This window comes from Fusarium phalaenopsidis (assembly GCF_050370095.1).
Source record: "Fusarium phalaenopsidis strain FUZ10S chromosome Unknown contig_32302, whole genome shotgun sequence".
Classification (NCBI taxonomy): Eukaryota; Fungi; Ascomycota; class Sordariomycetes; order Hypocreales; family Nectriaceae; genus Fusarium; species Fusarium phalaenopsidis.
In genome coordinates, this window is record NW_028145405.1 from 1,699,318 (window position 1) to 1,726,063 (window position 26,746).

General features: G+C 55.4%; 6 protein-coding genes across 6 annotated transcripts; 4 read left to right on the top strand and 2 right to left on the bottom strand.

Moving 5' to 3' along the window:
* Positions 1-3,400: 3,400 nt before the first annotated feature.
* On the bottom strand, positions 3,401-4,773 carry LRP88_07903 (kinase-like domain-containing protein; the record flags this gene model as incomplete). Its single annotated transcript, XM_083244418.1, has 3 exons — positions 3,401-3,901; positions 3,964-4,146; positions 4,219-4,773. The coding sequence occupies 3 exons, from the start codon at positions 4,771-4,773 to the stop codon at positions 3,401-3,403; spliced, it is 1,239 nt and encodes a 412-aa protein (XP_083098912.1).
* Positions 4,774-6,853: 2,080 nt separating this feature from the next.
* LRP88_07904 (nitrogen permease regulator of amino acid transport activity 3-domain-containing protein) lies at positions 6,854-9,167 on the top strand (the record flags this gene model as incomplete). The annotated part of the gene is made up of 4 exons (XM_083244419.1): positions 6,854-7,640; positions 7,695-8,091; positions 8,145-9,038; positions 9,116-9,167. The coding sequence occupies 4 exons, from the start codon at positions 6,854-6,856 to the stop codon at positions 9,165-9,167; spliced, it is 2,130 nt and encodes a 709-aa protein (XP_083098913.1).
* A 743-nt stretch (positions 9,168-9,910) lies between these two features.
* Positions 9,911-11,470, bottom strand: LRP88_07905 (basic helix-loop-helix domain-containing protein; the record flags this gene model as incomplete). The annotated part of the gene is made up of 1 exon (XM_083244420.1): positions 9,911-11,470. One exon carries the CDS (start codon positions 11,468-11,470, stop codon positions 9,911-9,913), a length of 1,560 nt encoding a protein of 519 aa, XP_083098914.1.
* Positions 11,471-16,123: 4,653 nt separating this feature from the next.
* LRP88_07906 (Got1/Sft2-like family-domain-containing protein) lies at positions 16,124-17,187 on the top strand (the record flags this gene model as incomplete). The annotated part of the gene is made up of 4 exons (XM_083244421.1): positions 16,124-16,343; positions 16,489-16,609; positions 16,828-16,978; positions 17,035-17,187. 4 exons carry the CDS (start codon positions 16,124-16,126, stop codon positions 17,185-17,187), a joined length of 645 nt encoding a protein of 214 aa, XP_083098915.1.
* A 3,652-nt stretch (positions 17,188-20,839) lies between these two features.
* On the top strand, positions 20,840-23,275 carry LRP88_07907 (uncharacterized protein; the record flags this gene model as incomplete). Its single annotated transcript, XM_083244422.1, has 2 exons — positions 20,840-22,150; positions 22,205-23,275. The coding sequence occupies 2 exons, from the start codon at positions 20,840-20,842 to the stop codon at positions 23,273-23,275; spliced, it is 2,382 nt and encodes a 793-aa protein (XP_083098916.1).
* Positions 23,276-25,399: 2,124 nt separating this feature from the next.
* On the top strand, positions 25,400-26,626 carry LRP88_07908 (uncharacterized protein; the record flags this gene model as incomplete). Its single annotated transcript, XM_083244423.1, has 3 exons — positions 25,400-25,805; positions 25,861-26,088; positions 26,250-26,626. 3 exons carry the CDS (start codon positions 25,400-25,402, stop codon positions 26,624-26,626), a joined length of 1,011 nt encoding a protein of 336 aa, XP_083098917.1.
* Between the last annotated feature and the right edge of the window lie 120 nt (positions 26,627-26,746).

Consider the following 26,746-nt stretch of genomic DNA (forward strand, 5'->3'; position numbering starts at 1 on the left):
GAGGGCACGAGCGCACGACATTGTGCTGGGCCCCCCGTGGCCCCGGCCATGTGTGAGAGAATCAGCGAGGGAGTGAGGGCAAAGAGTGAGCAAGGTGGGGCAGAGCTCCCCCGTCGCGGCAGATTTGGAGATAGTGCCGACAACGATGCGGTGCGGTCTCTGGGCCTGGATCCGTCTGGAGGCCCCCGTCCGACCAGGTATAAACCGCAGAGTTGCAAGGGGACCGCAGGGTACAGCACATTGGCATTGGCATTGGATTCGCGCGCAGGAGGTGTCCAGTCCTGTCCAGTCCTGTCTGTTCTCGTCTGTCTGGCCATCCATCCATCGGCCATCAGCGGCAGGGCAGGCAGGGCAGGGTGAGCATAGCATAAGAAAGTGAGAGGCCGTGTTTCTTGGCCGACGTTGACACAGTATGTTGCCCGCCGCTGACTGCGTTCACAGGCAGTGCGGATCCCAAGCCATGTCATCCTCTGTCGAGGTCTCCAAGGGCCTTAATCCCAATGACAGACAGCGGGGAGCCACCCACCAACCGGGTCCTGGTCAGAGCCACGAGTCCAGTCCAGTCAAGCCAGGCATGAGCACGATTCCAGCAACCATCCATGGAGCACTGCACTGCACCAACAGCAACCCTGCCTGCGCGAGCTGTTCGTCCCGTTCGCCCTGCTTGCCCAGCTAGCAAGCCCCCTCGCCCGCAGGCTCCGTCACAAGAGACCCTGTCATGGTAGCCTCGTCGGGGTATTAGCCCCGTCTCGGCCGTAACCCTGTCACGGAAGGTGGCCAAGGTAGCCGGGAGGAGTGTGAGAGCTGAGCGCCGTTTGGCACCGCCGTGCCGTCTCGTCTGCTACATTTGCCTGGGTTGCCTTGTTAGAGCCTGCAGGAACGGTAACTGGACCGACAAGGCGGAGCTTGGTGGTGCTGGGCTGGTGGTAGCTCGAGCCGTTGCCGTGGCTTGGGGTTCATGTTTCTTTTCCCGGTGTATTGTTGGTCCCTAGTGCGTGCTGCTGGGCCGGTGTTTGATATTGCTTCTTTTTTCCCTTCCTGCCTGTCAAGTCTCGCCGCCATGTCTCGCCGCAACGTGGACAGCTTCAGCACGCGCTCGGCCCTCAATCTCTCTCTCGACTTGCTGAGGGTTTTCCCAGTGGGGCCCGGTCTGGCGGTAAGAGATGGAACCCTTTGGCAAGGAGCCGGCAATGACCTCTGGGCGTAAGATTGGATTGTCCTCAAGGGAAGGGGAGAGAGGTTAGTTAGTTGGCTGGCGGCTGGGACAATGTGGGATCAGAAGGAAAAAGAGGACTCGAAAAGTTCCGGCCGAAACCTTCGGGGTCATCTAGTCTGGTCTGTCACTGCAGACGCGTCTAAGCAAACCCAGATTCAGAAGCCGGAGCAACAGCGCGTGAACAGTGACAGCAAAGGGCCGCGCCAGCAGCAACGGCGGCGTCTGACCGGTGCCACCAGCACCAGCACCAGGTCATGTCCTGTCTTGCCTTGTCTCGCCTTGCTTGCCCCTGCCATGGGCGCTACTGCAACTTGGAGCTCGTAGCGTGCTTCTGTCTGTATCCGTCTTCCAACGACACGGTCTTTCCCTGCATGTGGATGATCGGCTGCGACGTTGCGAGATCAGCGGAAATTTGGTTGGATTATGTATGGGATAATAGGATCCTGGGGGGTGTGATTTTTGCCGAGATGAGGCAAAAAGAGTGAAAGAGGTACTGTACCAGCCGCCGGGACAATCAAACCCAAGTCCATGGTTGAGCCCGGGAAGGAGCTGGAGGTGAGGGAAAAAGGTAACCCTTCCCTGCCCTGGTCGTTCTCTCCCATGCTCATGGATCAATATGGAGCTTGGATGGAGGTTGTCAGAACGGGAGGGGGCCACCGAGCTTGGACTTGGGATGGAAGGAGCGTGGATGGGGACGAAAAAGGACCGTGCTCCTTCCCTGCTGGAACAGAGAGTTTGAAACCGGCGCCCTCAGCCAATGGGAGGGGCGGGAGCGACGGAACCCTTGACAGAGCACGTAGTGGGCAGCCGCTACCCTCGTGGCCCTGCACTCCGCCGGCCCTGGCACCTGCCTCAGAACCGTTGCGCTTTGGCCATCCCCGCTTCTTCACCGCGCGGTCGAAAGCCACCGAAATCCCGGTCGACCCTTCCTCATCTCGTTTTGTTCGAGGTGCAAGGCTAAAGAGGCCAGCCCTTGCGCAACACTGCCTGCATCTAGCATCTAGCACCTACATCAGTACATGCGTAAACCATGTACGTGTCTTTGGCTATAATATCCCGATTCTTTTCGGAGCAAACAGCGCAATCTCGATGACCACCACGATTCAGAGGAAGCAAGGGAGAAGAGAAAAATCCTGCATCGCCCATCCCCAAACAGGAAGATGAATGGTCCCGTCTTCCCAGCCCGGCGGGCTGCATTACGTCGGCCGGGTGCCCCAGCTTGATGCAACACCAACCTACGGACCGAGCCAGCCACGTCCCTCGCCCTCCCACAAGCCACAGACACGTCCTTCTGTAGAAGCTCTAGCCAACCTCGGACCAAGCCCCGGTTGGTCGTGTGGGTGTGATGGACGCAGGCTGCTTGCTTCTCTTGCTTGCAATTGAGAGTGATACAAGTCGTGGTTGGCCAATTCTGCTGTGGTTGATGAATCCATGCAAACCGAGGAACCTATGTAGTAGCCATGCAGCAAGCTGGCACTCGTCAGGCGACTTGTCGTGCTTTCGGCTCGTCAACCGGCCACCATCAAATCCACTTGACTCCCCTCGTCTCAGCAATCAAATCAATATGTATTAGGGATAATGGGTAGTTTATATACCCGAGTCTACTTTCTTTCCATGGTACTTGGTGTTTGCGTAGACAAGACAACTCGTTCATGGCATGCCCGCATGTTTGCATGTCGTAGCTGTAGCTCATGTTGAATGGCTTTCCCCCTCAGTGTGCCATTCCATAACCTGCTGTTGAGCTTTCTTTTTTTGTATCATCATGACCCAATAGACGCAAACATGAACAGAAAAGAAAAGAAACGAAAAAAGAACTGACCCAGACCAAACAAGGGCAGAAGGGGTGGTAGGGCTGTTGCTTGTCACCACACCGGGGACGAAGGCATGGAGGGAGGGAGGTATGAGGCGGAGGAGATGAGGAAAGGGTTGATAAGAAAGGGAACAACGAGGCCGCCTGCTGAAGAAATGAGAAACCCGAGCCGAGTAAAAGGAAGAAACGCCCTCCCTGTAACCGTTTCCCATTGTATCCTGTTTCCACACTCCCGCTCGCTCACCCTGTCACCCATATTGACCGCTCTATTACCCTCTCGCTTACTGAATTACAGTAGCGAATTTCCATCACTTGCTTGGTCCCTGTGGTCATCTCGCGACCACGTCGTCTCTCGCGAGTCCTCGTCCATCGTCTTATTCGTTGTTGCTCCACCACGTCTTCTCCCTTAGTGGCATCTCTTCACCCGCAGCCTTCCGGCTGCCGTCATCCTCCGCCTTGTACGCCCAGTACTCACTCAACCGGAGCTCGGCATACTGAGCGTAATCAAAGTCAATCTTGGAAATGACAGACTGGATCTGGGACCAGATGCCCCAGTAGAAGCCCGGCACTCCTCGGTATGCGTCGACCTCGTCCATGAGCTTGCGAACCTCAGCCTCCTCGTCGACGTCCTCGCCGGTCAAGGAAAAGTACGTCTTGATGTACTCCTTCACAAATGCTAGCCGCTGGTCTTGTCTGGGCACTGCCGAGTAGTCACAGTCATATCCGGCCCACTCGGCAAAGTGGTTGGCCACATCAAAGGCTGCGGGCGAAGGAGTGGCATACTCATAGTCGATAAAGTCGACAGTAGGCGCCGCATCCCCGTCTCGGTGGATGATGACGTTTGCGCATAGCAAATCGCAATGCGCAAAGACGAGCTGCATTTTCGCTTTAATTAGCCAATCTGTTAACCCCTGGGATCAGGCGCTTCGCAACATACCCCGTTCTTGCCAAGGCCAGGCCGTTTGCTCAACTTCTTGATCATGCCCTCCAGCTCCTGCTGAAGCAAGGCTTGCCTCTCGCGCTGAGCATCCGTGTCGGTCGGCAGGGCAAAGATCCACTTTTGCATGATCGTCCACATGTTAGGCGGGGGCTTCCCCGGAGCGGCGTTGTCAATCATGTCCTGCCGGGCCTTGGTTCCGTTGCCGTTTACGTGGCCGTTAACATGGTCAAGGCCGTTGCCGTTGCCGTTGACATGGCCGTTGGAGGTTCCGTTGGTGCTGGCGGTGCCGTTGACGTGCCTGTCATCGCGGGCGTGGTTGGGGTCTGGCAGGCACGGCACCGTGGCATGCCACTGGGCAAGGCGTCGGGCAATGGCAGTCAGGATGAGAGGGTCACTGAGGTCCTGGGCACGGGCAGCTGTGCCCAGGATGTAGCGGTACAGCATGCCATTCTTGAAGCGGGCGAGCAGCTGTGTGGCGAGGCCGTGCCTCATGAGCAGCTCATGGTTCTCAGCCTCGCGCTCACGGTCGATGAGGATGGCAGTCCCATGACCATAGGCGCGGAGCAGGATGGAGTCCTTGTCAACGTCGAGCTTAGAGAGTCCGGGACGGCGGTTGACAGCCTTGAGCAGGGTGTTTGTGATGCCGTCAGTGAAGCGCACAAAGTCAACGTTGGAGTCCTCGCTTGCCCAGTCGGGCATGAGGGTCAGGATGAGTTTTCGTGCCGAGTTATCAGAGTCATTATTGTCGTAGGCCAGGTCAAGGAAAGGCACATGGCCAAACTCGACGTTGGGCGGTGAGGCCGTCATGGTCACGCGAGAGCAAAGACAAGCGTCGACGAGCGAGAAGAAAAGAGATGAAGCTAAGCAACAACAGGTCGCGAGATGAAGATGCGACCAGAAGTGACGATCAAGATGAAGGGGAGGTTAGAGGCGATGAGAATTGATACTCTGATGATGAGAGTTGCTCAGGTCGTTGGCGTATGGATGTCCCAGGGGCTCAGTTCAGGGGCGGGATCCGGGGACGGGACAAGACCAGGACAGGACGGCCGGCGACGGTGGTGACAGACGGTGGAGAAAGGGGGCGCCGGAAGGAAACCAAGACTCAACAACGGAGCTGGAGGGAGGGGAGGGGGGGGGAGAACGGGAGGGGTGGCAGCGGCCGGGGAGCGGAGAATTCGGGGAGGGCCGAGATGCGGATGTCGATATGCGATGGTGACAACGACGGCGATGGCGGAGGCCGAGATGGAGATGGAGACAGCGGAAGGTGAACGGGGGGGCGTGGGATGAAGTTAGGGAGAAGCACACGACCTGTTACCCTTCCAGTCGGGAGATGGACGAAAGCGCGAAACGGGATCGGGAACAGGGAAAACGGGCGGTGGTTTTGTGGGCGAAGAAGAGAGCGGGTGGGCCAGTGAAATGGGCGGCCTGGACCATGTGAAGAAGGAGACGAGAGGCCGGTCCGCCACAAGTCGGATTTCGGATTTGGCAAATTTTTATCCAACGTAGTTAGATGAATGGGTCAGAGGTCGCGTGTCACTTGGGGGGACCCTTTGTTAGGTTGGACGTTGTTGAACGTTGTGCCGCTGCTGTTGGAAGAGTCAAGTTTCTCGTATCCTTCTGGTGCGCAGGCAGGCAGGTTGTTGTACTACTTGAAACTCTCCTTGCCAAGGCACACGTCGGTTGATGTTTTGCAACCCTCAGTTGATGGAGGGAAAGAGAAGAGATGGTCTTATTGTGCTCTCTTCCGTGGGGGACGACGTCTGATGGATAAAAATAGCCGGGGATGAAGATGGAGGGAATGTGTGGAAATGGGATGGATAAACGGGCATTAATAGGGGTTTGATTCTTGACTTGATGGACTCGACTCCAATGGCTCCTTCTATTAGTGCCTGCCTGTGTCTGCCTACCTCCATACTTCTTGGCCTCCTGCCCACAATCACATGTCCTCGATTCGATTAGTGGCTGCCTTTTAAGAGGACACCTGTATTTTGCGCGTATGGATTCGTATGCGCGGGCACTCATGCGCATGCCGTCTAGGTGGTAAATGGACCCTGATTTACGAGCTGGGCCCTCTTCTGAGTGAAATTAACGACGGTGCACCTGCACCTCGCGACCCCGGCCTGTAAGACGACGAATATCCAGCATGGACCGAGGAAAACAAATTGTGTTGGGAACGATTCTGTTGGGCTTCTTCAGCTGTCAGAAATATCCAATTACTCGCAATCCCTTGCCACTGACGAGAGCAAGCATTGCCCCTTATTAGAAAAAGTCACGGCACAAAGAAATTGGCTGAGGAAAATGACACGCCTACCAATCTAACTTTTTTTTTATTGTTGATTGCCTATTCTACACACCGACTTTACTGATGATTGTCTCGCTATCGTGCTCCCTAAAACTCTGTGCGTGACAACAAGACGCCCCCCGCCAGACGATCAGTCCAGCGAGGGATCAAGACTCCAAAAGATCTCGTACTTTTTCCCCTTGACCGCCTGCCGCTAGGATCAAAGGACCCTCTGTTGGCCCTACGGATACAAGTGCGCACCGACTTTTGTGTGCACTGACTGATCTGGGCCCCTACAAAGAAAGGAATGCCATGCCTCGACTCGACTAACCCATGACGCCACATTCTAGCCTCCCCCCACCCTCACGAGAGTGGCGCTCTTGAGGCTCAGGTCTCAATCTCACTCATCTCAATCTCCACAGGAGCCATCATTGGACGAGCCATCGCGACCAACCTCATGAGATTTGAGGGGGCCTGCCCAGTCAGTATACAGCATCGCAAACAAAGGCAGACGGCACATGTTTTTGTTCTTATCAGCCCTGCCCCTCTAAACCAGCGGTATACTGTGTCCAATCCATTGGGCCCTATCATGTGACCGCGCCAGCCATGGCCGTGCCCAGCGTCACCAGCGACAACTTTCTCGCCGTCGCCCTCGTCGTCAACCGCTCCCGCGACGGCCCGGCCTTTGTCTTCCACTACCCTGCCCATGTCCAGCCCGCCTCCGGATCCGGCCCCGCCCCCGGCGCTGAGCTCGAGGACATCATCCTCGAGCGCCTCTCTCAGCAGGGCTACCAGGACGTCGCCGACGACGCCTCTCTGCCCAAGCAGGCCCGCAACCCGGATGACCACTTTGTCACCGAGTCTGGCACCCAGATTGTCCCCTGGGAGCGTGTTGCTGGCTTCCCCGCCCGTGATCTCGCCGGCATCTTGACACCCGCCCGCCCCTATCACAAGCGCCTCTTCCAGCTGTCCCTGGATCCCCTCTACTGCGTCTCCTATCCCATCCACGTCCCTGAGAATGGAAAGTGGAAGAAGCCCAAGAAGACGGCTCGCTCCAAGAAGCTCTCCACCTATACCGATGACCCTGCTGGCCCTCACGAAATTGACCCCTTGGCTCCTGGAAAAGCACCAGAGCAGCCTGTTGAGGAGAAGGAGGTTAAGAAGGAGGAGGGCAAAGACAAGGACGATGAGAAGCGCAGTTCCATGACCATGTTTAACCTCGTCTTTATCCTCAACCCCAGCAGTAATGAGGTCAAAGACGTTGTTGAGACCCTCTACGACCACATCATCAAAAAAGTCAGCAAGGTTTTTAAGTATAGCCAGCAGCATAGCGAGTTCGTCTGGAAGGAATCAAAGCGAATTCTCGTTGCCAAGGATAAGGCACGGGAAGAGCGTAAGTCTGCCATGGCCTCAACCCCAAACATATGTGAATTAACATGGCTTCTAGGGAAAAAGATGAGTGTGTTATGGAGGGAAATCATACAGAGCTCATCTCTAGCTGCTGCCATGCACGACATCTATGAGGCAGTATCGCAGAACAAGATCGCAGCTCTCCATCTGGACACTGCAGCTGGCGCCCTCACCCCTTCAGTTCAGATCCCTGTTCCGTTCTACATCGATGATCTTCCCCAAGGCGAAGAAGGGACACAGCGTGGCCTATGGCTCACCACAGCAAACACATTTATCAGTCAGGATGCTCTCGAGGAGCCCGGTTTCCTAGACCGCAATTTTGCGCTATTACTTACCGATGACGAGAAGAAGATCATTTCTGAGCTTCAGGCCGACCCAGATCCGACAACGGCTTCTGTCGTCGAGTTTGTGCGGTTATCTAAACCTACACAATCGTGAGTGCTCACCTATCCCTAAACACGTTCTCACCTCTTACACTGGATCGCAGTTTCTATCAAGTCGGCCAAAGCAACATCCTTACTTTGGGCCAAGTTCGTAAATATGCACAGCACTTTATATTCTGGCGTCGAGCCATTGCTATCCCCCCTCTACACGCCAAGGACCAATACATCCTCTCCCCAAATTGTGATCTCTCCCGCCTCTCTCTCGACACCCTCGAGTGGCAGCGAGCATTCCCTCTTGCTCCGCCCCTCCCCAATTTCCTCGCCGAGCTCTCCCAAACCCCTCGTCCTTATAAACAGTTCTCCCCCAGCAAGGCCCACCGGCCCACCTACCTCCTCATGCTGGCCTGGCTCATGCGCCGTGGCTGGGTCACCCAGCTCTGCACCTTTGCCTACGTCGTAGTCTGGCCAGAGATCCTCTATGAGGTTGAGTATGAGATGGAGGCTGAGGAGATCCGCGCCGCCGCCGATATCGATTCTAAATCCGGCTCCTCCACTGCCGCTCCAGGGGCGCCCCGCACTTCCGAGTCTTCCGAAGACCACTCCGGAACCGACGGCTCCCATGTCCCCACCGTCGCCGAGCAGGCCGCCGAGAAAGCCCGGCTCGAGCGTATCGCATCCAAGGCCCAGCGGGATGCTGCAGAAAAAGCTACTGCCCACGCCCGAAAGGTCGTGCCTATCGTCACGGCTCACCCCTCAGTCAACGACCACCCTCATCTTGCCGGCCTCACACCGCACATCATCCTTGATGCCAAAAAGGCCACCGGCAAGGAGTCGCGCTATCTTTCTGCCATTGCGCGACGTTTCAATGACGAGAAGCTGGCAAACAGCTGGCAAGTCATGTGCAAGTATTTTGATGGCCGTTGCGCCCTCGAGCGCATAGCTCTGCAGGAGGACATGAAGCGCAAGCTGGTCTGGAACACCCTGACAGCCATGAGCGAGTATCTCCTCTGCACCCGTCACTGGTGATATGGCCAGCGTGATTTGTCATTTGGCGGCAGCCACGAATGGGACGTAGGTATATAATGATAGGTATCTCGCTTGTGGTATCTAGGCATAAAGAGCAATAAAACAAGTATAGTACTGCGAAAATACAGTAACCCAGAGGTGCCAAGTATTCTCCCATCCAAAAAGCTCGCTCAGACGAGTACCAGGCCTTACTTTCCCATCGCCTCTCAGTAGATCCTGGAGGGAGAACCACAAATGGCGCATTAAATCGCAAGCAGATGAAGCAGAAGAAAAGATAGGAGTAGAGAGAAGTGAAGATTCCTAACCCAAAGACATGACAGGCCTTGCGTTGCCTCCCCTTCACCACCCATCCTAGAACTAGTCCCTAAGGTATCGCGACAGAAAAGAAATGAACAGAACCCATAAAGCACGACCCATAAAACACATAACCCAGTAAGCAACTAACCCCGCGAGCACAACTAGAAACACGATCCGGATATGCCCCTGCGCTGTATAAGCCTATATACCTTAGCCCACGCCTTGACACGCCGAGGCCGCTCCTCAAAGAGTGAGAAACGCACCAACAAGTAACCCAGAAACAATCCCACTGCCCAAACACCAAGTGAATGTCGCATATCCTTGAAGCGAGTTCCGCCACGCGAAACCAAGCTTTGAGAGAGTGCGAAATGCCAGTGCAAAAGATGATGACAGTGATGATGATAATTCTCAAACGCCGAAACCATGATGTAAAGCCAAAAGGGACAGACCACCTTCTTGGTCTCTTACACTCCAAGCCAAGATAACGAGTCCTTGAGGACCGAGCAAGACAATGGATCAAACGTATTCAACTCATCCGTCCTACCATCTACTGCGTGAGATCCATGTCGTACTCATCTTCCTCCTTGAAGTTGATCGAGGCTTGACCGCTGCCGTTGTCATCAGGGTCATGCCAGAATTGGTTGGTATCGTTCAGGTCGGCGTTGTCGTCTGGGCTGAGGCTCACGGGGTCGACACCTCCGCCCAAGCCAGTGAGAGACTCGCCTCGGTAATCAGTGTGATGAGGCACACGCAGACCAGATCCCGCTGTCCGCGAGTAAGAAAAGGTACCATTCTCACTCTTGGAGATGGCATCCATCAGTTCAGTCTGCATACGTCGCTCATCCTCGGTCAACTCGAAAGGGAAATGACCGCCAAGCTCGGCGATTGTGTTCATCATCTCCTCCTGCTGTTGAAGCTTGAGATGAAGCATCCACATAAGATCTCGGGTCCAGCTGACGGCGCCGTTGAGGATGTCACCCTTGTTGGGGCCCTTGTCCTTCTCCTCGATGGGCAGGCCCGTTGTGATATTACCAGCCGTGCTTCCAGTGGCCCTCCGTGCGCCCGGTCCAGCGAGCCCCGAAGTAGCTTGGGTTGGGCTGGAAATGCCGGTGAGCGTGGGTGAAAGGGGAGTACCATTCTGGATGAGCTTTCGGATCTTCTCATCCTCAAGACGATGTGTGGGAACCAGTCTGCTGAGGTCCTGTATCCTCTCATTGATGTTGTCTCGTCGGCGACGCTCCACGAGGTTGTGAGACTCTCGGCGTCGTTTCCGCTTCATCTCTTGCGATGAGACTGCGTTCGGAGCCACACCGAGCTTGGCGGGCATCGAGGTTCCGCCCTTCATCATGACCTCGTTGATCTGGTTCATGCCCGGCTGCATGGGAGAGGAGAAGCCGGAGTTGTAGGAGGCCGGAATGCTTCCAGTCGGGGTATTGATCCACTGGCCATTGGGCGACTTCATGGCCTGACCTCCGAAACCTGGCGACTCTTGCGATCCGATTGTCATGCCGTGGAGAGTAGCGGTCTTGGGGGTCATCGGAGACATGGGGCTGCGGCTGGTGGATGTCTTTCGCTGCATTTGCTGGCTCATCCGGGCCCTGGCCTTGGCATTCAGGTAGTTGGGATCATTGGCGTCAGCGTTCATGTCGCCAGTCAGAGGGGATCCTGAGTAGGACAAGGGCGAGTGCAGCGAGGTGCCCAGGGAGTGACCTTGCATTTGACGGTACTGGGTGAAGCCTGTGTTGAAGGGGCTTTGAATGGGATCTCCGTCGGGGGTATTTGAGTAGCCGTTCATGTGCGACTGGTCCATTCCGGAGTTGCGGTGGGAAAAGGCACTCTGGGAGAAGCCCATGTTGAGTCCTGAAAAGTCCTGGCCTTGGCCAGACATTCCAGACTGGTTATCGGGAGGGCCGGTGAGACCATCAAGAAGTTCGTCATCGCCAAACAAGGCGGAACCGCTCGAGTAGCCGTTGGCACCGCTGCCCGAGTTTGAGTTGAAGTTGTTGTTGAAGGAGGGAGAGTAGCCACCCGACATGGCGAGGTCGTTAGGGTCGATGCTACCCCCGTTGGGGTTGTTCCCAAATTGATTGAAGCCGTGCTGGGCCATCGTGGGCAACGGCAATAGTGCTGCCTTTGGATGTGTCGCTGTTGTAGAATCGGATGTTGTGCCCTAGCTTGAGGAGGGGGGAAGTGGGTGAAATATTGTGGGCGTGCGCCGGTTCGGTTAAGGGCGACAGCTGGGAGTAAATGCGAAGGGTTGAAACAGGCCTACTCAAAGACTCGAGTCAGCATCTGGCAAAGGCAGCGCGGAGCGCAAAGCGGGGGGAGAAGGTGAAGGAGGCCGGTTCGGTGGCTCGGCGAAGGGAAGTGGACAGATGGAATGCCCGCTGCCGCGGAGGTCGCAGCAAGGAGAGTGGCGGGCGGGAGGCCGGGGGTTCAGACGTGCGAGTCCTGACTCACCTCACAGGCAGAAGAGTATCAGAGTGAAACTGGTAGGAGTGTCTAGAGGCCGCAGTCCATAAGAGGACACAGAGGTCGAAGCAGTTCAAAGGTAAAAAAGTTCAAGAAGAAGGCGAAAGCGACGGCGACGACGGAATGCGACGTCGGAGGACGTGGGAAGGGAAGCACAGAAAGATTGTGGGCGAGTTGTCGTGAGTCGGAGGGAGCTGTCGGGGTCGGAGGGGGATGAAATGGCGGGACAGCGCAACGCAGCGCAGCACAGGGCCTCAAGCGTCCACCCACTCAGTGGGCTGGGGGCTGCGAGGAGGGCTTGAGGCGTAGTAACTGGGTGCGTGTTGGTACCTCGAGCCAAGGTACCGAATAAGGTGTTGGCTTGGCCGCTTGGGCTTTGGGGTACTTCGTAACGCACGGGCGAAAAGGTCCACGATACTTCTGGCGGGTGCTAGCCCCAGTCCAGTGCTATTAGTAGCAATCTGGAGACGCTGTCCTTTGCAGCAGCTGTCGGCGCGGGGACAACGGCGGTCGGAGCAGCGGTCGAGGGACTCTCTGGCTGAGTCGTATTGAGGGCAGCCGAGAGCGCAGACAAGGCAGGCGGTGTCAACCGTGTGTTCAGGGTTGTAGTAGTAGCAGTAGCTGTTCTTGGAATGGTGAGGTGACCAGTCAGCGACGGAGCGAGAATGGGATGTGTGAGAATGATGCTCTTTTGGGGGGAGAGGGTGTGAGAGTGTGGGTTGGTGGTGGTCCCCGAATGTTAATAGAAGCCCGCGTTGGGAGGCAGCAACGGGATCTAGGTTTGTGCCGTGCAGCCAACAAAGCAGTTTGCAGACAAGGAGCTCGGGGTTTTAAGAGATAAGTGACAGAAACAGTGAGGTTATTGTTGCTGATGACGATAGTGGGCAGAAGGTTGGTGATGGAGGTAGGAAAATGACAGAGGTAAAACAAAAGAGAAGGAGTGAGTGGAGGGGGGGTAGACGGGTAGGGAAAGGGAAGTAGGTATGATGCGTGCTTGCTTGGGTAGGCACCAAGGTCCAAAGGCGATTCGTGCCTTGACGATGAACGGTTGGTCGGGGATTATCTGGGCAAATGCGACTAGAGGGCGGGAGGAGAGGAGAAGATGGATCCAGCTGCACACTGCAGATGGAACAGCGGGATGCAGGCCGACGAGACGGAGGAGATATCTCACTCACCACGAGTTCCAAGGGCACCGAGATGCGCAGGCGGCATGGAAACAGTCGCTTTAGTTCGGATGCGTAGACGGGGACGACCTAGATAGCGGGGTTGCACGACCGAGAATAGAAGAGGAGGATTATGACGATCAAGGTGCAGGCAGGCTGCTGCTGAGTCGAGACGCGATGGATGAGATGATGAGAAGAATATGGCGCCTGTAAGAGCTATCCTGATGCTCAACAGCGTCGTCGAGAGGCAGGTACCTGTCCTGGGCTGCGTCCTATGTAGTTGGGACCTGGGTATGATGTCGCTAGATGGCGGGGCACCAAGAGATGCAGGGTTCAGGTCCGTGATGTGATATTGGTCCGCCCTTGAGATTAGGTGAGGCGGCGCAGACAGAGCCAGAGACAGAAGTAGAAGCAGATGCGTCGGGTAAAAGTCCAAGAGCAAACGTCGTGCGTTTTGCCGGGAAGCGTCGCTATTTATTCGACCGCACAGACGAAACAAAACGAAACGTTCAGGTTTCTCGTGTGTCCAGAGGTGAGGTCCAGACCAGGGCCGTTGGTGGGTTAGGTAGGGTGGTGGTTGAGATGGTAAACACCCGATGGAGGGATGTGATGGGATAGGACAAGATGGGCGTCTGTCTGTGATTGCTGAGCCAGAACACCTCAGGCGGTCTGACGTTTTATTGCGATCCTGGCGCCGCGCGACGCGGTTGGAGGGGGTCTAGAGATGAGGGGAGGTATTGATAGCGCGAGATGGTGGTGGTATGGAGGAGCGACTCGAAGAGAGGGAGAGGGAGAGAGAGGGTGGTGTAAGTGTAGGTGTTGTGTTGGTGTAGGTGGTGATAGTCAAGGGTCCAACGCTCGAGCGTCGTGTTTGAAGGCTGAGGGGGAGGACACTTTAACCACGTAAGGGGGTCTCTTCTCTCACTCGAACGACGATCAAAGTTAGGCAGTGCGTATTCGGAAATGGTAAAGTAGGTTGATTAGGTTGTCTTATTCTTTTCTGTTCTTAGCCTCGCTCTTGCACGTCTCTCTCCTGGTTCTCGTCTCCTCTGCGGCTTGCTTACTCCTTTGCAGGTCGACCGATGTCTTCTCCGTCCGTGATGATGATGTTATCGCTCGCGGCTGCAAGAGGCCAGGTAGAGATACGCCTGTCTGTCACAGCTGCAAGATGAGATCTGGCTTCGGCTCTTGGCCCGCATGCCAAAAGGGCACCAGCGTCGTCCGTTTTATACTCGCCGCAGCTGGCTAAAAATACTAGCCATGCCTCCTCAAGTCATCTGTACAGCTCCCCGCCGTCTCCTGACCTGCCTGGTCCCAGGTATTCCGGACCCAAGTGTGATGGACCTTGGAGGCGGTGGTCACTGGCCCCTCGCAGTGGTAATTCTGTTGGGCCTGGAGTTGGTCCTGGAGCTGGAAAGTTGGCGGTAATGGTGGCCGCGACTCTCTGCTCCCTCTGGCGGTTTACACGGGCTCCCATGAGACGGACGACTCCCAGGGAGGGTGTGGGTGAGAATGGATGTGTGTGTGGGTGGGCGCCAGGCTGAACGTGACTCGGGATTTAAGACACCAAGGCCAACCTGCTGCTAGACTCTTGGGGCTCATCGGGAATTGCTACATGGAATCGTAACCCCTCCCTGAGCTTCCTCTGTCTCGTTCTCGGTCATGCGCTGGAAGCTTCCCCCATCCCTCTCCCATCTCCCTGGCCACGCGCCCCCATGCGAAGACACTGCCACTCAAGACTCGTTGCAGAATCAAATCAAGGCGAACGGCTCTCAAGACTCTTGATCGGTGTAAGACTCAACTCTGTCAGCCTCTCCCACTTGATTCTGAAACTGGAGGGAGAGGCTGGGCGCCAGGCTACCTCTGCCTTTCTGTAGTTCTCATCATGGAGGGTGTCAGTCGAGGCTGTCCTTCGTGTTAGTTCCCTACGGATAGCGTTGCGGTCCGCTCCTCGGGCTCGCATGGGAAGGTAGCTCGCTGGACCCCGTCCGTCCGCTCCTCTCCCGCTTGGGCTACCCTTATCGTCGTCTCCAACATGATGACGATGCTGCCAGAGTTGACTGTTGCAAGTTGCTGCGCGTCGTTCGTTGCGCAACATGGCCAGCATCCATGGATGGGTCGGTCCCGCGCCTATGAGAGAGAGCCTTGGGTGTCTGAAACCACCAGCAACCGTCTCAGGCTCTCCCTCTCCACTCTTTTGCTGCAAGGCTCTCTCGCATCAGGACCAGGCTCTGGCTCTGAAGCTTCCCCCCCTCTTTTAGGCCATATGCCTCTCTCTCTGTCATGCATGATCCATCCCGTCCCCTCCCGGTGGGTGTCATGGCCCGGGGGCTCTCGACGCTTGGTTGATGGACGGGCCGTGCAAGGGCCGTGCAAGAAACTCGGAGCCTACCCCAAGATAGCCCCGTTTAAAGCCGGCCAATCATATGACCCCGACGCACTACATGGCAAGGCTCCGGAATGGGTGGAATTCAGGGAAGGGACCACACCAACCCCAACCCATCGACTTCTCGGCCTAGTGCCGCCCTCCACAACCGCTACCGCCTCCAAGAACCAACTTCAAGTCTCGTCCCAAGCTTCACCCCCTTCTGTCCCTCTGTCGACCTCGCGCAAAACGCTCCGCTTGCCGCCTATTGCTTGTCGCCCATTGCTGCTGTCGCTTGACAACTCGCGTTGGGTCGCGCCCTTATCGGCCTTTTCGAGCGGTACGCGCGGTCGCCTGTAACCCCCCTTCCACTCAGGCCCCCAGGGACTCGTAGCCTTTCCATCACATCGCCGCTTTGCGCACACGGCTTCGTCAGCCAAAGACTAGGTGTTGGAACCAGGTAGGCAGCCGTTTTGCCCATCCGTTCCGGATCGCCCGTATATCATGGACGTTTGTCGACTGACCATGACCAAAATACCACAGCTCCAAGGAAGTGGACCTTGGTCTCTGCAACTGTATCAACTGTTATCAGTCTAATACGAAGCCGCCGTTGTCGCGCGCCTTGCGCTTCTCCCACCCTCCATCACGATCACGAACCTGAGCCCGAACCTGCGCCGCACGATCGACGTTGCCGTTCCGTACCCGCCCCGTCGCTATCGAGCCCGTCCCTTGCGAATCCGCCCCCCTGGTTCCCGGCGCCATGGCTTCTAATTCTTTCCGAGACTCCATCAACTCCCTCGGCTGGAGCCGTCGCGATGAACCCGTAAACACGTCCCAGCAGAGCGGTCTGCTCTCTTCTCTCCAGAGCCTCAACCCCTTCCAGGGCGGCCGTGGCTATGTGAGGCTCCCCACCACCGAGAGCGCCGGTGCGCCTCTGCCTGCGCCCAGTCGACGCGAAGAGGAGGAAGGCTGGTTTGTTCGTGAGTCAACCTGATGGCCCTCAACCCATCGCCCTCCGGCACCCCTGCAGCGGAACACGCGCATTGCATCTGAGCCATGCCTTAGATCATGCATGTGATGCGGATGACATGCCTCGTGGTTACAAGACACTAACCCGACTGGCAGTTAGTCGATGGGATCGGTTACTGATCTTTGGGGCTTGCAACCTTGCTGCCCTGGCATGCTTCTTTGTGTGCTTCACCTTTACTCTCTTCCCGCTGTTTAACCCCCGCAAGTTTGTCACCTTGTAAGTCGAGATGCTGTCTCTGTCCTGTCCAAACTGCACTTCCTTCACCGCCCCCCTCCCCCCCTCTTCTCCCCTCCCCTTGCCGATCACAGTCACGGGTTCTCGTATGGTGTGAGGCCAGCTTAATGCCGTGGCTGTGATTGCCGATGTCATGATGTCGTAGAGTTGAGATGGAGGAATCTGAAAATCCATGTTGAAGCTGACTCGCAGTTGCACAGGTGGTCGGTTGGATCGCTGATGTTTTTGGCCTCGTTTGCGGCGGTTATGGGACCTATGGCCTATGTCTACCATCTTCTCTCAACTCCCCGGTTGCCGTTTACTGTAGCCTACTTTGGTTCTATCATCCTGACACTTGTGTTTGCCTTGAAGGTGAGTGGGATGTTTGTCAGATGAGCTCCCTCGTATTTACTAACTATCTTTATCAGCTTCACAGCACCATCCTGACCCTCTTTTCGGCCATCATCCAGATCGCATGTCTTCTCTGGTATCTTATCAGCTATTTCCCCATGGGAGGTACTGGTCTTCGCCTGGCGGCCTCGTACGGCACAAGACAAGCGGCATCTTGGATGACTGGTTAAGTGGGCTCACGGTGAGAGTATTATGCTTCTACCAGAGCAGTCTTTCTTGTTTACTCAAGTCACATAAAACTACTTGTAATGCTCTTATGAGAGTACCTGTTTTTCTGTATACTAGGTGTCTGCGTTGGTCTGCATCGAAAACGGGTCAAAATTTGTCAAGATAATGATGGTCAGAATAGATTGTTTTAGGGTATCTATCCCTTTGGTTCATGAGTTTTGGCTTTTGGGGTGGTGTTTGTATCAAGTAGTAGAGCCTCTGCGTGATAGTCATCCACGTTTTACAGTATATAAGCCACATGGCGCTCCTCTTAAACAAAATGTGCGCCCTAGCACATCAGTGAGAAGCCATGTTGTAGTTATTGCCTCTTTCTCTACTGGGTCGGTTCTAGCGTGATTCTGTGAGAATGAGAGGGGAGATCTAGATCTGTTGGAAAGTTAGGTTCAACGTTAATATGAAGGGGATAGAAGCAGGCACTTGTGATAGGATAGACAAATGAATCATGCTTGAACCTCGCGTGTTTGTGCTTCTTGAGCGTTTAACCTGTGTGATGGTGAACAGACCACGTAAGCATGTGCAGTTTTTGATCAAAGAGAGGCGACAAATCTCGAGTTACTCAAACCCTCATGAATCATGTTTGCAAGTATTCTTCGGGGTTTCACGCCAACTCCGATATCCGGGAATCTTCAACGCGATTCATCCCAAGTTCCTACAGTACTTCCGGTCGCCTGGAGGATCTAGCCCCAAACAGGCAGTTTCTCAGGCTCGCGTCCAATGGGCGTCCACCGGCTGAGCGGCCTCGGCTTGCAAGGGCCCTGGCCATCTCGCATCGGATGGAAGTGATCGATGGAATAAAAAACATGCCCGTCATGGCTTTCTCGTTTGCCTTTCCCCTCTGGACCGGAAATGTTCTTCCCACCGAATGCAATGCACATGGCGGACTCGGGGACTGATGGACGCTTCGGCTGTCAGCCCATCTTTAAATGCCGTCCCGTCCCGCCGCCTTGTGCGACGTCCCCGACGGGTAGAGGCAGGCTTTGTCTTGGGAGGTCGCGATATGAAAGTGCCGAGGAATGTTCGGTCCAGTCATGCTGTCTACAACAATTGCTGATGCTCAAGAGTCGTACTCTGTCGGACAAATTGTTCAACAGCTACACCTATCGGCCTACGGCATAATCTGCAGTATTGGGTTTTCGGCCGTATCTGCCGTTGTGGTTATTGTCTCACTGCAAATGCATGTTGTGCCCTCTTTCCGGGGCACATGAGGAGGTGCATTTCACAGCCCACGTCGACAACTTCCTGAGGATCCGGTATCGCTTTTTGACCATTTGCTTGGCGAGGTGACGACCCGGGACAGTTACTCTATTACCTAATGTTGAGCAGACATGGTCTTGTTCACCTGGAGAGTAAGGCAGATGTGTATCATGAACAAAAGCTCTGTGCTCTGCTGGGCAGCAACATATCACATCACATGGATGGATACGACTCATCAAGGCTGGAGGAATGCGTCGACCTCCAAGGTCCTAACCTACCTGCCCGTCCAGGCTCTTCTCCCCGGGCAAGGACCAGGCCTCCTCGGAGAGATGATATGTTCCGCCGCCTTGGGAACTGTGCCTCCATGTGAATTTGATTGCTTGCACTACACACACGAGCAGCCCCGGTCAGCGAGTAGCTGCCTGGGAGCCTAGGTTAGGTATCATCCATGGAGCTGTCTCGTCAACTTGCGGCCAGGCCATGACAGGGCCGTGACGCCTGCACACCATATCTGTACTGTAATGTTTCCCCCGCGCGCGTGTGAATGGCCCAAGAACGCAGCCGGTCAATCAGGTCGAGCGTAATCACACAAGAACCGGCCGCACGACAAAGCAAAACCGCGCAAGGGTAACAGTGACATTGGATGGAGTCTAGCAGGTCGGCATGCCCTGGGGCTGGCGGCCAGAGCCGATTTATATTCGCGCATCTCCACCCCATCACGGCCGCCCGGGGTCTCGGGTTTCCCATGACGGACGGGGTCCTCCAGGGGTGGAGTCCGCTACTGGTCGGTTCGGCGCTGGGCCATGACGAGCTGTAGGTGAATTGCCCTGAATCCCACTGGAGGACGCCTCCACTACAGCAGCTGGGCGACCCCCGAGTCAGCGCCGCCCGAGGCCGCGGTGCTGTGCCTTCAGCGGCGGCAGCCGCAACAGACCAAGGTCGGGTCGCCGATTCAGTTCAGTGAATGACTTGCTTGACTTGGACCAGGATCATGGGTTTCAACATTGACCATGTCTGGCCTCAGAGGAGTCACAAAAGAGCCTATAAAAACGTTCAAGAGGAAAGAAAAATGAGGCAGAAGAGAGAGAGGGGGAAAAAAAAAAAAGCAGTGCTACTCTTGTCTGGGTCTTGCTCTGCCCGTATCCGCTCCTCGGCGTTCCGTGTAAGAGTTGAGTGGGAGAAAGAGGTCCCCCCTCCCTCCATCCATCCTTCCATCCATCCCCATCTCCTGCGCCTGCGCCTGCTCCAGGGATTCCCGCTCGGCGCGCCGGTACGGCAGGTACCTGCTCGATCAGTTAGTCGCGGTACAAGGCGCTGGTACCTCCCGCGGCGCCGTCGCTGGCACTGGACTGATTGTCTGTTGCGGTGCGGATCTGGTAGAGAGGGGAAAAACGCAGGAAAAAAAATTTAATTGTTCACACAACGCAAAAAATAACCTCCGACCTTCATTTTCACTTTCCCTGGTCCCGTGCTGTGCCCTCTCTCCCCGTACCGTTTACCCTTCCTTCAACCACAACTCCCCTTCGCCAGCCCAATTCCTGCAGAATTGCTGCTGCCGTTGACAGACTCCTCCTCCTGGTTTCTTCTTTCCCTTTACCCCTCCCCCGCTTCACCTTGAACTTTGCATTTGCAGTTGCCTCGATTGCTATAACCTCTTCCGTTACCCTGTCTAGGCTTTGCGCCGCTTCTCCCCGTCTCCCTCGACAAGAAGCATCAAGCAACGCCTGACACTCCGGCTCTGGTTTTACGGTTCAGGCCTCCCGGTCCCGTCCCCTGCAAAACGACTCGCCACCTCAATCCGTGCTGCCTGCCGTTCTCACCTAAAGCACAGCAGAGCAGAGCAGAGCAGAGCGCTTCAAGTTGCTGCCTCGATACCCTGGCCAGCTTGACCTCTCTCTTTCCCCGTCCTCCCTTCGTCGAAATTTCGCCGCCTGCTTACCCCAGGTAGCACTTTTCCGATCGAGCAGGCGCTTTCTGACGTAGCAGAGCCGTTCCACTCCTTCCGTTTGGAATCTCTGTCTCGATTCGTACCCGACGTTGACGCACAATCCGACTGTTTTTTTCTTTTTAACCCAAAGCCCTCGGCTCAGCGGACACCCCCCCTCTCACTTTAACCACCACCTCCCGCTCGAATCCTTCTCCGCGATTTTCGACTCTTTGCGCAGAACCTACGACTGTCGACGCCCTCATTAGTTGGGGGTCTCCGAATAGCGACTACCTTGCACATTGGGTGCTCTGCGCCTCTCTCCGTGTGCGGAGGGGGTAGAGACATCTTCGGGCTTCTTTTCCCGAAGACATCATTTGCCTCAGTTGGTGGCCCTAGGTGAAAAGGCACCTCCGGCTCACCATTTACCGTCCTGTCAGAAGACCGTCAGCCTGTGCTCTACGGCTCACCTTGACATGACTCCCTCAGCGATCGTTGAGTCCAACGAGATGGCCACTCCTTCGACTTTTTCTTACGCACAAGCTGCGAAGGGACAGGGCGCGGCCCCCGTCTCGAATACCAGCGCTCCTACAAACGCTATCGCTCCTACTCAGGACACCCAGGCGCCTGCTGCTGTCCCGGTGTCAGACCTGAAGACGGCCACGCCTGCCCCCGAGCAGGGCACCACCGCCGAGGTCTCGGAGGCCACCGAAAGCCTCGAGCCCCGTGCAGTTGCTTCCGAGAAGCAGGACCTCGAAAGCGTTCCCAGCTCTGAGAGCGATGCCCGATCCGAGTCCACACAAGAAAGGCGGCCCGAGTCGAGGCGTGACGACGATGCTGGAAGGTTAGATCGGCCATGGCGACGAAATGAAAAGACGCCAAGGTCATCGAGCAACACCACCCGTTCCACCGAAGAGCAGGACTCGCGAAAGGCTCGGAGGGGCAAGAAGAGCAAGACTGCTGAGAAGCAGCCCAGCGAGCAGGCGGCAGATAAGGAGCAGGAAGCGGCTCCCGAGCCGCCAAAGGTTGAACTTGCCGAGGCGCCCATCCCCAGCGTCAACATCTGGCATCAGCGCAAGGAAGCTCAGCTGGCAAAGGCTAAGCCCGCGCCCACTCCCGCCGAAGCTGCGGTAAATGGCACATCCGCCCAGAAGGACGACGATAAGTCAGTGGCCAAGGCTGAGGAGTCTACTCCTGCTCCCTATACAAATGGCGTCAAGCCGCAGCAGAAGGCTGCCAGCGTCAGCCGACCCGAGCGAAACGGCCCTCGAGGTTCGCGGATATCAGACAAGGAAGGCAAGGTCGAAGTGCCCCCATCTGTGCAGGATTCAACTCACTGGCCTACCCCCGAGACTGCCATCACTGCTATTAAGGAGGACAAGAAGAAGACGGTCGACAAGGCATCTGACCGATCGGATCGCTCCGACAAGGATGCTCAGGAGAACGACAGCCAGGCCAAGCCCCGACAGAAGTGGGTGACTTATGACTACGTCCCCACAGTCAGCTTTGAGACTCAGCTGCCTCAAATGCGTGGCTCCAAACCCCGTGGAGGAGCCCGAAGCGGTCGCGATACTTCTACCCGAGCTACTACAAATGGTGTCACAGATAAGGCATCGTCTGCTCCTGTGAATAAGTCCAACGACGCCAAGCCTCGAGATGGACCCAATGGTGCTACATCTCAACCCGCTGCGGCCAAGCGAGGATCACTCGATGCCGCCAACGGCCAGAAGAAGGCCTCGGCAAATGCTGGTGCCGACAAGGCCAAGGATTCTGCCGCTCAGTCTAGTGTAAGTTGAGCTTATTGAGCGTGAGAAGAGCAAATAGTCTAACTTGTTCCTCAGGATACTACTCAGACTCCTCGCGATCGCCCTGAGGGCCGTGGTGAGAGGGGCCGAGGTGGCTACCGCGGGCGTGGTGCTCATGGCAATGGCCAAAGCCAGCACCAACATTCGGCTTCGGCCACTTCAGGATTCCACGGCCAAGGCGCTGGCGCTGGTCGAGCTCAGGGCCACTACAGCCCACCTCTGCGACAGGGCTCGCACGGCGGCATGTTTGCACCGCCAACTCAGCGAGGCCGCGGAGGCCGCAACGGAGCGGGTAACTACCACCGCTTGTCTCTGCCCAACGGCAGCTCTCGCATGCCTGCCGTGCAGGCTCAGTTCGCGGCATACGACTACTCGATGGCGCCGATGGCCGGTATGCCTTTGCAGCCTCATCCTTACTGGGACAACATGGTGATGCCGATGCTCAAGAGCCAAATCGAGTACTACTTCTCCATTGAGAACCTTTGCAAGGATATGTACCTGCGACAGCGCATGGACTCTCAGGGCTTTGTGCCGCTGCATTTCATCACTGCATTCAAGCGCATGCGGGATCTCTCGGCCGATATGAACCTCATCCGTGCTGTGTGCGAGGATTCGGTCGATGTTGACTACGTTGTCGGCGAGGATGACTGCGAGCGACTGCGTCGCCGGGAAGATTGGCAGAAGTTTGTCCTGCCCATGGAGGACCGAGACGAGCTGGCTCGCAATGACGGTCCCATGCACTTGACTTTCAAGAACCGATCTTATAACTATGCCAACGGCCATTTCAATGGCTTCCACGGTCTGCCTTATGGCCAGCATGGCTATCCCGTGAACGCCCACGACCCCTCGTTCCAACACTTTGTTGACAACACACAAGCGGCACAGGGCGTCAACGGAGCTATAAACACCAACGGCGTGAGCCAGCTCTCGGCCGAGGTGCCCGACTTTTCTCCCTCGGGCACTATCCCTCTGGCCGGGCTCGATGGCGATGTCTCGCCGACAAGCAAGGCTGAGGCCTCGACACCGTTGCAAAATGGCCAGGTCGAGGCTGCCGCGCCCCTCACGAACGGCGTGCATGCCGAGCAAGCTCAGACGGCGCAGTCGTAAACGGGCCCTTCCAGAAATGGAGGGGGTCCTTACGGCGGTGAGGCTTGGTCAAGTGGTGGATCTATGTCTCGCATCTTGAGGCGTAGACGAGAGTGAGATGTTGTCATGCCCTATATCTGGGTCGATATGATTTTACGCGTCCCAGAATTCGAAACATGTTTATGATAAGGGCCAAGTTGAGAATTGGCCACCAAAAAACGTCATGAGCGGTGGCGTTGTATCAGTTGCGGTCACATTTCTTGGTTCGCAGATCTTGCTTTCGTCAGGACGAATGTATGAAAATCTCGAGGATTAACGACTTTGCAATGGTTGTTTTGAGCACGACGGAGCGGGAGCGTTGCGATGCTTTCAAGCCGGCTTGAATCTGACAAGGCACGGGTATGAAAGCGTTGACATTCGACGCGAAGTCAACATCCCGGGAGTCTGACGAAGTGGAAAGGGGGTGAAAAGAGCGGAGGGACGATGCAAACACGATCAGCAAAAATTCTTCTATACCCTGTCCCATGAATCAAGGATGGACAACTAAGGCGGACTGGTAATGGGGATCGGGGTGACGATGTGATGGGTTTAAGGCCCAGTCTATTGATTTCCAGAGGGAGGTCTTTTGGCGAGGACGGAACTGCGAAAGCTATCGGCGACAGGTTGGAAAGATGTGCAGTGGAGCCTTTGAGCTCGGGCTAACTGGTCTTTTGACAGTTGCGTGAGGTGCTCCAGAGAGCGACCAAGAACGCAAGGGGGCTGAAGCTGGCAGGTCTGGTCAGCTGTTACCACGGGTTGAGTGTTACGGGTGGCAGGGAAGCCAAGGAAGGGATCTAGGGCGTCTTCGGAACAGGGGAGAGAAAGAAAAAGACAAGACAAGTGAGGGCAGAAAAGCAAATGCATGCATGGTATTCAGCCACAGCAAAGCACAGCACAGCACAGGGATTTCTCAACTGCATTCGGAAGGGGTTACAAAGGTGGTTTGGTTTTTGGTCTTCTGGTCTTTGGTCTGTGGTCATTTTTGTTATGGACTTTTTTTCCCCGCCATGGATTTTGATGTTAGATGGGACTCTCCAAACTTTGCTACACGAGGGATTTGCACACTGTACTATAGTTTTCAAAAACACACACAAGAAAAAATAATAAAAGGTTGATAAACTGGTTGCGCTCTCGGTTAGTTGTGCAGGAGGATCCTGAGTTGGTTGGCTAGGTTTCACGATGCTTTTGTTAGGGCTAGCTAATGCAGGGCAAGATTAGATGAATGGATGGAATGCTTGGGGAAGGAGATCACAAGGGCACATGAAGTGAATTTTAGTCTTGGCAGGGTGTTCTTTGAGTAGTGATTATCTGTTGTGGGTGTCTTGACGATTTGTAAGCTGAGCGAGAGTTGTGTTACTTGACTTTAGCATCCGTTGGCCGTTGAGATTTTCAGAAGAAAATGAAGCGTGGAGTAGAGGGTGTGGTTCATGCCATCCATCATGAGGGGCAATTCCATCATGCTTGCGGGGTTGAGTTGGGCGAGGTGGGCTGGGCTGGGCTGGTCGGCCGGCAGTTTTGGCCTAGGGTAGCTCTCGACCCAATTGGGAAATACACTGACCATGATGGCAATGACGACGGCAATCTCGATCCGGTTCAAGGCATCGGTGGGTTGTTGAATATGGGAGATAGTCTTTTTATTGACTAGCATTGGTTTTGGGGCTAGGTTTCATAAAAGATGGTAGTATTGCTGGTGAAATAACCCAGCGTTACCCATGTAAACTAGAAGATTAGTACCAAGCTGTCACCACACCCTAGCCCACATGTAACTACCGTTTACACGATGCCGGCACTAGGTACCTTGATGTTTGTGTTGCTCCGCAGCAAAGATTGTATACGCATTCCATCACCTAGAGATGACAGGATAGCCAAGTAGAAATACCTGGGCAATGGCAAGGTTGAGTGGCTGGATTGTTACCTCGTATTGGCCTTCTACGTCATTGAATGCGGGGCACTACTACGATGATGATGACTGCGCAAACACCAATGGTACTCTATAAGTTGAACCTCACCCGCTTCACTTATACATTCAACCATTGACAGAAACATTCATCTTCCAAGGAGCGCAATCAAATCACTCCTACGGAACTCAAAACCCGTGTTTTCAATATGCCTACCACAAGATCTGGGCGCGAGTCCAACCCTGAGGTGCCCTCAGCGTCCAAGACCAAGTCTGCACGTCCACGGCGACTCTCAAGTCCCCACAAGGCAAAGAAGGCTTCTGGGGGGGCATTGGCTGCATCGAATAGACGCCGTAGCCGCATAATGAGCACCGAGGCAAAGCACGAATGGACGCACCAGTACTACCAAGGCCTGGATGTCAACGACTTTCCCGAGCTTGACTCCGAGGCTGTCCCGTCCAGCGCCGTCAAAGCCGACTTCATCTCCCCGTTTGAAGGAGAGGGCACCTTTGAAGTTGTAGCTGGGAAAGAGGGGCCTGGCAGCGGAGTTGTCCGACTTTCTAGAGTTAAAGATGGCCACTCGGATACTTTTATTGTGCCTATTCGACATATCGGTGAGCATATTGCTTCCCATAGTACCAAGTTAAAACCCGTGCTCATCCACGGTAGAACAAGCCATCGTCGTCGCCAGAAGAACCGAAGACGGCCCGTTCACAATGATAGTAGTTCCCACTGCAGCCGTCGGTGCCTCTAGCGTCACCAAGAAATATCCCAAGATCATTCGACTCCACTGGCCTTGCTCAGAGCCTGGGAAACCTCTTCCAAAGGCCCCTGAAGGACAAACGCCTGTCCTCAAGACCATCGAGGCCATATTGAACGAACAACTGGCTCCGCAAAGTAAAAAGGTAATTGTGCATATAGACAAGACGCCAGCTCCAGCCGACCAGCCGGTGTTCAAATGTTCCGCCCAACTCAAATCAGTCCCGGACAGCTACATAGAGAGAGGTGAAGGTAAGGACAGCATCCCTTCGACTTGATCCCAGTTAACCAGGACACAGGTTCCCTCTTCTTCCTCCCGACAGGAATACTTTGGCTGGGAGAAAGCACAATCTATCTCTCGATCAAATCTCTCTCCAGAGGCCTTCTCACCTTTGCCAGGGACGCAGCCTCTAAAACAGCCCCGAACCCCCCATGGCCTATTGTGGCAATGGGGTTGTTTCTGCCGGTGTCGGCGCCCTTCTACAATGCGACGGACGAGGATGATGATGGGACGATCCTCGAGTTCAAGGATATCGAGAACTACAGCTCAGTCAAGGACAAGATTATATCATACTTTGAGGAGCACAATGTCCAGCTTGACCAGGTGGAGCAGAATTTCTACAACTACAAGGAAGACGAACCAATGAGTGGATTTGGCCCTCTTATGGAGGACTGAGAAGAGAAATTGAGATGTTAAAACTATTGGGGAGGCGATCACCAGGAGGAGAAGCAAATTGATGCGAGGAATGTATTCGCAACTTTGAATAGGTGAATCATGACCTTATGACCAGAATAT